The sequence below is a fragment of the Branchiostoma belcheri genome, unplaced genomic scaffold, assembly GCF_001625305.1.
Source record: "Branchiostoma belcheri isolate BF01 breed outbred unplaced genomic scaffold, Haploidv18h27 scaffold492, whole genome shotgun sequence".
NCBI classification, from domain to species: Eukaryota; Metazoa; Chordata; class Leptocardii; order Amphioxiformes; family Branchiostomatidae; genus Branchiostoma; species Branchiostoma belcheri.
This window is the reverse complement of record NW_017804123.1, coordinates 30,274-41,486: the sequence shown is the minus strand read 5'-3', so window position 1 is coordinate 41,486 and position 11,213 is coordinate 30,274. Positions and strand designations below refer to the sequence as shown.

The following is an 11,213-nucleotide window of genomic DNA, read 5'->3' as shown; positions in this document are numbered from 1 at the left end:
ATAAAATGAAAATTATTGTAGTGGTTACATATACTTAACGTTATATTGTATTTAGCAATGATCATTTTTCACTAATTCCATTGAAGCAAATGATAATGGAAGCCAACTTATTACCCTGTTTGGTGTTACAGGTATGAACATACTAGGTAATACATTCTTTCCTCTCTAGCAGTTACACAAATCTATGTGGACATCCTCCAAGAACACAAAACTACATGGCCAGCGGCCGAGATAAACTTTTTTCAAAAGTCTTGTTTTTTCTAGGAACGGGCCAAAATCAATGCACGCGCGGACGTCATCCATAAAATTTACTTGGTGTGGCCTTAGCCGAATTTATTGAGTGCTTAATATATAAAACTGGCAATGTGCACACAAACATCTTTACGGATTTCTCCTTATAGTCAATTTTTACATGATTTTGTCGATTCCAATGACACAGGTTCAAGATATGCCACGTCCCGATACAGAAGACCAAGACTGGCGTCAAGGGTCCAAAGAAAATATTTTTAGACTGTGGAGCAAATGTCGCCTCCAGCGTTCAACTATTCAGGTAGCCTACATTTGAAACTACTTTTATGTAGCGAGATTATGACATAAACGCGGTTTTAACGTTGCTAGTCTTAGACTCTGGTAAAGTGGTGAAGCCAGACGTCTAGACTACCACTTCTACACACACATTCTGAACCTTCTTGATCTAATTAAGTACCCGAGTACTTGATTACGTCATGCATTGTTGGCAAGCGAGTCAGAAAGCTCGTATAACGTTACGTCATGACAACAAATGACGTAATCAAATACTCGGGTACTTAGGTCAGCAAGGCCATGTGTGTGTATACCGTATACATAGAAGTTGCGGACTGATACTGAATAGTTCCATACTACTCCTACTTAACACAGTGTGTGTAAACGTGACTTTTATATTGTTTATAACTTGTTTTCATTCCAAGATGGCCACGAGTACAGTATATTCACGAGTTTCCTATTCCCATGACGCATTGCGCCTGGGGGGGGGGGTAAAATCTGACAGGTTACATAGCGCAGGAAGGGAGTCTTTACCCCTAGGCGCAATGAGTCATGTGTATGGGAAATTCGTGATGTTAATGTATTACCACAGATATAAGGGTATGTCGATCACCGGGAATATCCCGAGGCCGTTACCAGGTATATAAAAAGAGCTAGCTATTTATCTCATTTTTTTAGTTCAGATTATTGACAATGACAATGATGTTTATTGCATATTCATGCCCTTCTGGGCTAAATGCATTGGGTGACCTAACATACTGTATGATACTAGTTACTAGTACATAGGGAATTGTATAAGAAGAAAAACAAAACAAAACTAACATCTACTGTATACTATAATTCATCTAACTCTAAAGCTTACAATAGCTTACTAGTTTCTTCTCTCCTCTTGAGACATGCGTATACATGTACGAATTCACAGAGTTTCTCAATCACCAGGTGTTTAGACGATGACATTATGTATGTGAACAGTTCGTCGTTTGTTAACTTTGTAACTCTCTAGCCCAGTTTAATAGTGTTAAAGAGAGAGATGCGTAGATCTCTGTACAATGGGCATTCCAGGATAAAATGTTTTTCATCTTCTATACAATTATTTTTACAGAGTTCACAGAGCCTATCATTCGGAGGAGTCCGGCTGTATCTACCAGTTTCAATGTGTAGTGGATTATTATTGTAGTATGTGTAGTAGATAATTATTTCATTCCATACACGCGTGCTATAAGCACCTTTACCTGTGTTAACAAATAATTTTCCACTAGTAAGAGATCTTCATACAACCTTTTACTAGTGAAAAAAATGAGTTAACACGCCTCTAACTCATTTTTTCACTAATAAGAGATTTCATAGAACCTCTTACTAGTGAAAAATGAGTTAACACCCCTCTAACTAATTTTTTTCACTTAAAAGAGAATTCATATAACAGCTTACTAGTGGAAAAATGAGTAAACGCCCCTCTAACTCATTTTTTCACTAATAGAAAATTTCATAGAACCTCTTACTAGTGAAAGATGAGTTAACACCCCTCTAATTAATTTTTTTCACTTAAAAGAGAATTCATATAACAGCTTACTAGTGGAAAAAATGAGTAAACGCCCCTCTAACTTATTTTTTAACTAATAGAAAATTTCATAGAACCTCTTACTAGTGAAAAAATGAGTTAACATCCCTCTAACTCGTTTTTTCACTAATAAGAGTACAAACTACGCATTAGCACTACTTGTTCTCTTAACTCGTCTTTTACCACCTTTTGCAGATACCATCTAAATAAATGTGCTAAATAATCAGGTCTTATATAAACACACATGTTTACCATTGCAGAGAAACGTACCCAGGCGGACATGACTACGTCATTCATTCGTTCGAACTGGACGGACGGTTACGGCCGTACTTCGCTCCGTACTCAAACCACGAGCTGCACTGTCCAACTGCTGTCTCGGACACAGACGGTATTGTAGCAAAAAATACTAGTAGTTACTCAAGCAACTGGAAATTCCAAAATCATATCCAGTTGCTTGAGTATCTGCTTTTTGGATATCGATAATACTTTGTAGTAATGTTTAAAGTTAAAACTTTTGGTCCAACACAAAAATTCTCTCACCTAGAGCTTTCGACCAGTCACTCTGGTCTTCCTCAGTAGACTGACCCACTGTGGTCTACTGACGAAGACCAGAGTGACTGTTCAAAAGCTCTAGGTGAGAGAATTTTTTCCCAGAGGGGTCTACTGAGGAGACCAAGTAGTGACTGGGTCGAAAGCTCTAGGTGAGAGAATTTTTTGTGTGGGACCAAAAGTTTTAACTTTAAACATGTAACTACCAACACAGATGAACTTTCATGATAATTTGTAGTAATATTTGTAATGATAGTTACCTCTTATAGTATTGTTGTCTTACTGTCATACATTGTACCATGTGCGATTATTGAACAATTAAGTTCATTCATTGATAGTAAAATGTTGAACGGTAGTAATCATTATGGTAAAATGTTGAACTCTATTCCAACACAAAGATTACACAGAGATATATATGTGCATGTATATGTATGTGTATTCTACATATGCATATACATCATGATGATAATATATAATAATATATAATGTATTTTATAATATATAATGATGGTAACATATGATAATATATGATAATATATAATGCATTTAATAATATATAATAAGGATGACTATAAAATATAGATATTGAGATATAATGTATAATGTGGCTAAGGGAGGCAATGTGCACTTTATTAGTTTTTTTGTAATAAGAAAAAAAAGAGATTACACAGAGATCAAATTTTCAACGACCACTGTCGCCTTCATCAGGATAATTACTGACCAATCACTTCAAAACGTGATCTCGCGAGAGTTACGGTTACAGACACGTGACCTTATTCACTTGATCTCTGTATAATCTTTGTGTTGGAATAAAGTACAACATTTTGCAATGATGGCTACCAACACAGATGAACTTTGGTAATAATTATGTTTACCTAAGGAAAACATATTGTTTTTACTACGTTTCTTCTTCCTCTTCTGTTCCAAACACTAACCTCTGACCTGACCAATGACATGATTTGTTGATGTCTGTCACCATGGTGACTGGTGTTGGGTTACGTAATGTTGCAAATTCATGGTCTGCTCTACTCCTGTCACCACATACTCGTAGTACATGTACATGTATGTGAATGTGTTTGAGTAAAAATTAACAGGGCAGACCATGTCCGAAGGTAAACATTATGCATTTGCTTTGCAAATGTTACTTCTCTAATTAATTCATGTTTTAGGAGAGATGACGGCGTTTTCGGAATCGGCCTGGTCGCCAGACAAGGGGAAGAACAACGGCGTAGACATGCAGTGGGGAGGGGGGTCTCTGTTCGTCAGTGAGGACGAGAAACAGGACACGGACACAGGCGGGCTCAGAAAACTCTCCTACCGCAGATCGGTGCCAACGGTCGACCTGTCCCGGTGGATACAGGCCAACTTTGCAGTGGAGGATGACATAGGTATGGCTGTGGATTGTCTTATGTTACAAACGTTTGAAATATATATAGACCATGTGTGATTTGTGATATCCTTTCATGTAAAGGAAATGCCAGTATTTTTACCTACGCGGAATCATCCTTCCGCGGAAGGGTTTTGTGAGAGATTTAGATTTTCATGTTCGCAGCTGTTTCTCGCGTTTGGGGGGACGGATTTTTTTGGGACTCGGTGTATGTTTTGCTATTGGGCTGTAGATGATGCACATTCTTTTGTTTTTATTGTATTTGTGTTTTCGGGCGTGAAAATGGTGCCTTTAGATGGCCCCAGAACACCCATTTGAGCGTGAAAATGGTCGCGACCGTTAACCTTTGGCATGTTTAAGCTATTCTCGGTCTGGTCCACGTATATGACCCCTCGCAAAGAGGGGTGTCCGGTCTCGATAAATTCTTTGTTTAAACCCCTAGTCCTGCGGCGCGCAACAATTGTTGTGCACATGCATCTTTTCTAACACATAAAATTCAACACCATCAACTATACATAACAAATTACATATAAAAATATACAATAAAAAGCCCGGAGGTATAAAATCTCAGATTTTACTTGTTTATGACTGCTGTTGAACTTGCTGTTTTATTTGAATCATACCAGATTATACTTTACCTCAGCATGATGAAAGCTGAAATCATGTTTCAGTTCATATCATTGGTATTAGTCTTAACATGAAATAGGACAACCACGTGCACTGTATACCTTTAAAAATCACCTAACCTACCAGTAGGTTGCTAGTACAGTACATGCAGCCTTTACATGTACGTAAGATGGTGATATCATTAGGGAACAACAGTTTTAAGTTCATGATGTCATTTTCTACATGTTCAAATAACCACAAACAAGCATGTTTAAATATTAACCACAAACAAGCGTGCATTAGAAGCTAGGAGAGCAGCACACCGAATTTTCACTGTTACTACTTTCTGTAGTGTTCAAACTCGACGTAGAAGGAGCGGAGTACGCCATTCTGAAGAAGATGCTGAAAGACGGAACATTCCGCTGGATTGACAAGTAGGTATTAATATCACACATTTTGATTGTGAAAAATTGTATTAACTAGGTATGCAATGCTTTGACAAAATTCCGCAAGTCTTGAGCCAGTTGAGGATTCACCACATTCAAAAACACCTTCACGGATTTTTATTAGACATTCCAACATCTAATCACAATTATCGCTATTAATCACAATTATCGCTATTAATGTCGCCACCAACACAGGGGACAATACAATACTCATTTTCACCTGAGCGAAGTGAGGAAAAGGCCGTGTAAATTGCCTTTCCCAAGGGCACAAGATCGGTGGCATGTCAGGACTCGAACCCGGGACCTCTTGATTCCGAGTCGAGCACTCTGCCACTACACCACACGACTCCACCTTTACGGATTTCATTTTTATGTTGAAAATGTCGAAAACAAAATTCAGTTGTGAAAAGGAAAGTTCTGACGCAGATCCTTACCTTTGGTTGGAAATTCTATCACATCAAAATCGTACGATGACCTACCACGAATTTGACCAAGATATTACTAACACAACAATTATAGTTGACAAGGAACATACATTGTGTGAATAGGGTTAATGTTTTGGCTTATGTTTTCTCATTTAACGTCTGATGTATGTGAAGTTCTAATGGAGCTTGATGCCCGTTATTCGATATTTTACATTTAGACAATATATGCAAGAAAATGTCAAAGCAGGACACATTTAAACACTTGATGTCATGAAAGAACGAATATATAGCAGACAAACTATGTAATTATGTTTCCAAATGTTTCAAAAAGATAGAAGAAAGGGCAACTAACAGTAGATGATAGGTAGTATATAGTATTGTTATATAGTGTGGCGTCGGTGGCGCAACGGTCAGAGCGTTGGACTCGGAACCGAGAGGTCCCGGGTTCGATACTCACCGTGGTCCGACGTTGTGCCCTTGGGAAAGGCACTTTACACGACTTCCCCACCGATACGGTGGAGTGACGCCCACCGAGCCTCTTAGGCTAATCTGTCTGTCTGGGTGCCAAAAACACCTTACGGATTTGGTGCGCCGATGTGACAACATCTCATATTGGCCACTGAGAACCGTTAAATTAAATTAAATTTAAATTAGTATTGTTATAATGTATAAATTCCTAGCAATTAGCATTAGAATATAGCGTCCCAGTATGCAATACTCATGTTTTGCATACTGCATGTCCCCTTATGCATTTAGCCCATCTGGGCAAGAACATGCAATAAAGATTCATATCATTGTTTAATCTGCAGATTTTATGGTGAGTTCCATCCCTGGCAACCAACCGGACTCAGCTGGAGCGAAAAGGACCAGCTGCTGGACGAGTTGGTGAAGAAGAAGATCACTCAGCTGTCCTGGGCGGCAGAGGTGCAGGATTATCAGGATATAGAGGAGTTGCACCAGTCAAAGGTTTGGAAAAATACACAGATACACAGATGTAATTGAATGAAATTAACGTCAGTTCCCTGTCGAAACTATGGCCGTGTTTAAGTGAATCACCCAAACCACGATTCGGGTAACTCACATTCCTCACATCTGGTCCACGTGCCACACACTCCTGTGAAACCGTGTCCAATCACAATTCGCTTGAGCTACATTTATTTCTGTTTGATGAAAACACGCAAGGTGGCGTGTTATTAATGTCAGAGGTCAACGACCTGCTTGCTGATGCCCCCTTGCGTTCAGACGCAAATCGCGATGCGGGAAAACCGATTCGAAGTGGCTTGGGATCGAGGCGCTTTCAATGTGATTTCGGAGCGTTCAGATGGAGCCACTTGAAACCGGCTTCGGGGTAAACCACATGTAAAGCGCATTGGGTGATTTCACTTAGGCCGTGTCTATACGGAATCACCCAAACCGCGATTCGGGTAACTCACATTCCTCACATCTGGTCCACGTGCCACACACACCTGTGAAACCGTGTCCGAACATAATGCGCTTGAGCTACATTTATTGCTGTTTGATGATAACACGCAAGGCGGCGTGTTATTAATGTCAGAGGTCAACGACCTGCTTGCTGATGCCCCCCTCCCAGCGTATCTCGGCCGAATGCCGACGTGGTCCCGCCAGAGGCGGTGAAGCTCGCCCTAGAACGGACACATTATTTGACCATTACTGCTGCCACGTAAAAGTTGGTATTGCATATAAATAAAGAAATATCACTCCGTAATCCATGACCAGGCGAAGTCACATTGAAATCACATTGCGTTCAGACGCAAATCGCGATGCGGGGAAACCGATTCGAAACCACCTCTAGAAGTGGCTTGGGCTCGAGGCGCTTTCAATGTGATTTCGGAGCGTTCACATGGAGCCACTTGAAACCGGCTTCGGGGTAAACCACATGTAAACCGCCTTGGGTGATTCCGTTTAGACACGGCCTTAAACACGGCCTATGTTGTAACAAGAATTCATGAAAATTCATGAAATTCATAAAAATGAAACCATCACAAATGTTTAAAGTTTTGCAGTAATTTCAATCACAGGTTGCACCGTTTTCAACCTTCTTCAGGCAGAATGACCAGACGCGTGACCTCCATACAATTTCTTTATTTACTATCTGGAGATTAGAGTTCATAACTGCCGCTGGTCACTATGGCACTGGGTCCCCTTTACAGGACCAGGATTTGTGTACGTTTAAAGCGATATAATGTAAGATTTGCACTATTTCAAATATCATTGTTTTACACATTTTCTTGCACTAAAAGCCTACCTGGGTTCATGATGACATTTGGGGAGTAAACGATCAACGTTGTTGCACCGCAAAAACGTGTTGGAAAACTGCTAACTCCTCGGCGCTAGCGCGGATCGCGGCCATGTTGTTTGTTTACATTCTTTTTAGGAGCCTTCGGGCCTGACCAGGCTGACGTAACTTTATTCTCGCGCTGCGCTGAGTCAAAGCGAAATATCGACGCTAATAGTTTGGCGCAAAAATCTTACATAATTATAAAATAATAATATAGCTTTAGGAATAATCCGTGTAATTTTGCTTAGGTCCCCCGAGGAACCAGCGGTACAGCCGGGGCTGTCTACCGGTCGTGTGGGTTCGGTAGCCCGTCAGTTCCCGGCCGGGTCTCCCTGGTCATAGAGGTGGGCATGAACGCCAAGATGGCGCACAGACTGATCGAAACCATCCGAGCTTACAGAGTTTACATACCACTCAGGTAAGGAAAAAATATCATATTTCAAGAGTATTACAGGATGCTAATGCAAGGCAATATTATCGTGATTAGATATACTGTTTCAGTTTCTTGTCGCCTGAATTTTTTTTCATGTTTTCAATGTTTTAATGTCAAGAAATAAGTACGGATATCATTGCCACGTACACAGTACCTGTACCACTCTCTCTATATATGTGATCGCGTAATAGTACTCTGTGATCTAATGTTTTTTAAAGAAGACCATTTGCCAAAAATTAGGAACTTTCCAGAGTAGATTGGGCACACAGCCTAATATGTGAAAACATTTGAATGTTTCGCAACACTTCTCTGGTGAGTAGAGTTGGATTTAGTACTGTCTTCAAATCAATTCAAGGAATCTTCAACGCAGGCTGCGTTTTCCAGTGAGCCTGTGCGGTAAGAATTTGTAGTCGGTTGTTATGCCAGGGCGTGATGCGATAAAAAAAGTTGTTTTACACAAATTACATGACGTACGATTTCTGACGAAAAGCGTCTGACATTTTTCAAAATATATCTCTAGTTACGTCAGTGAAGACTAGACATCCAGGTGATAAGATACGCCAAAAAAAAAAAACAGTTACTCAAGCAACTGGATATGATTTTAGAAACGGTCAGACGTTTCAGGTACCATCCAATGCCTTTCATCAGTGACACTAGAGTCTTCACGTTTTTTGCATAGCAATCAAATTTCGTACTTTAAACCTGCTGTTCTGACAACTCTTCAGTGTCACTGACGAAAGCTAGTGGATGCTACCGGAAACGTCTGACTGTTTCAAAATCATATCCAATTGCTTGAGTAACTGTTTTTTAGTGTATATCTCTAGTTGCTTGTCATGAGTAATTGTTTTCTTGTGGATTTCTCAGCGTATTTGTGTACGGAGACTTTGCCGAGCTTTTCCCCGAGATGGTCCTGAACTGGTCCCTGAACCACACCGTCGGTGTCCGGGAGGGTCATCCGTACCCGCCGGGACACTTCGACATCATCAACCCGAGATGGATCCGTACAAACCTCATCATCAGTGTGCTCCGGTCAGTTTTTAAATATGAAACTTTATTGCAAATACGAGTACATGCCTGATGGCTAATTGCAGGTACAAACAACATGTATGGAAAAATAAAATACTACGTCTAACATTATACTACATCCTACATTGTACTAGTTTTGCTGGATTTGACTTCTTTTGGGGCAATGGAAGACAAATGTTTCCACTTCTATGATATGTGGGTTCTTTGACTTAAGTAGTAAAATTGTTTTCTCGTGGTAGGGGACAGTGGGAAAGTAAGGGGGAGTTTTGGACACCGTGGTAATAATTGTAAATAAAAACTTCTTTCACATATGTATAAAAATATTTTATTCTGAGGACTGGACATAAGTAATAGTTATCTAGGCCCTCTCTCTAAAGAATAAAAGCAAACATCAACAAATACAAAATTGTATAATAATGAAGAGAAGGAAGACTGGCGTAACAAATCAGTGTGCAAATCAGATAACAATCAAATAAAATGACCTGTCTGCGAAATAAAGTTGAAAACCGCACTTGTTATATATTTACTATCGATCAATAATGTCAAAAATATCACATACTACTAATATAGTGGTAAGATCTTCCATGATGTGTGACATTCTTACCGTCACTTCTGTTATGCGATGGTACTTCAGTCTCCATGAGCTTGGTCTTCAGCCGGCCTTCTACCTCCCGGCCAGTACCGGTAAGGACATCACAGGCGCTGCAGCACAGAGGAACCTGCGTGTGGTCTACCCAACCGCACGGTTTCCACCGACGAAAGGTAGGTCTTTGCACGTCAAAACACCACGTACCTAGTTAGTATAATATAACAACTTGCTTTTCACTGTATTTTGAGGTGTTGGGGCATTTTACGCTCAACATTAATTAAATTACTATGGGTCGAATCTGACAACAAATAGAGAATGAAGTTTTTGTGTTCTTTTCAACATGGAACATGTGGTTTGTAACGTTACAGCATCAGTATAGCACCGTTTACCACTATACGTTACAAACAATTCAGTCCAAAAAATTCATTCTCTATTTGTTGTCAGATTCAACCCATAGTAATTTAATCAAACTTGAACATAAAATGCCCCAACACCTCAAAACACACGCACTGAAAAACAAGCTGTTTAACGTCACCAGGGTCATTCCGATGCCTTCCTGTCCTATGCAAATGAGGTTTAGCCCCCTGTTTTCGCTAAGCATTCTGGGGATGGGAAACTGGTGAATACAACCTATACAACTTTTCTTTTTTTTTTTTACATTCAGGAACGCTGCTCACGTACAACAACTACTACTACTACCGAGACGTGGAGCGGGTGCCCAAAGCTTTGCGGATGATCAGTACAGCTTTAGGTCGAAACGGGGGTATCCTGAGCCTCAACTCCGATCACCCTGATAGCTACATGATCTCAGTGTTCCTTCTGGACTATCTAGTCGAGAACTCTGGTTTCCAACTGGTTGGAATCAATGGCTGTATTGCAGGGGTTTGAAAAGGTAGCAACACTCGTTTCCGGCAGGAAGAAGCAACAGGAGTTTATTTTATCATGAAAGTTCATCTGTGTTGTTAGTTACATGTTTAAAGTTAAAACTTTTGCTTCAACACAAAACATTCTCTCACCTAGAGCTTTCGACCAGTCACTCTGGTCTTCCTCAGTAGACTGACCCAGTGAAGCTTGTCACGTGGCTTCTTTGAAGTGTGACGTCAACACTGGGTCAAAGGTATCTTGTAGACGATGTCGGCCCCCGTCGCGGTTCAATGTAGGGTGATGGGCCCTGATGTATATGGCTTCCTTCCCCCCTCTCAAGAAATAGTCTTGACCCGGTGTCAACGTCACACTTCAAAGAAGCCACGTGACAAGCTTCACTGGGTCAGTTTACTGAGGAAGACCAGAGTGACTGGTCGAAAGCTCTAGGTGAGAGAATTTTTTGTGTTCGACCAAAAGTTTTAACTTTAAACAGGAGTTTACTTTATACA

General features: G+C 40.3%; 1 protein-coding gene across 1 annotated transcript; it reads left to right on the top strand.

Moving 5' to 3' along the window:
• Positions 1–439: 439 nt before the first annotated feature.
• On the top strand, positions 440–10,818 carry LOC109479583 (the record flags this gene model as incomplete). Its single annotated transcript, XM_019781570.1, has 9 exons — positions 440–550; positions 2,341–2,468; positions 3,799–4,017; positions 4,975–5,056; positions 6,303–6,459; positions 8,041–8,210; positions 9,090–9,254; positions 9,886–10,013; positions 10,505–10,818. Coding segments are annotated over 9 exons (1,384 nt in total), but the record flags the coding sequence as incomplete, so codon positions are not given.
• Between the last annotated feature and the right edge of the window lie 395 nt (positions 10,819–11,213).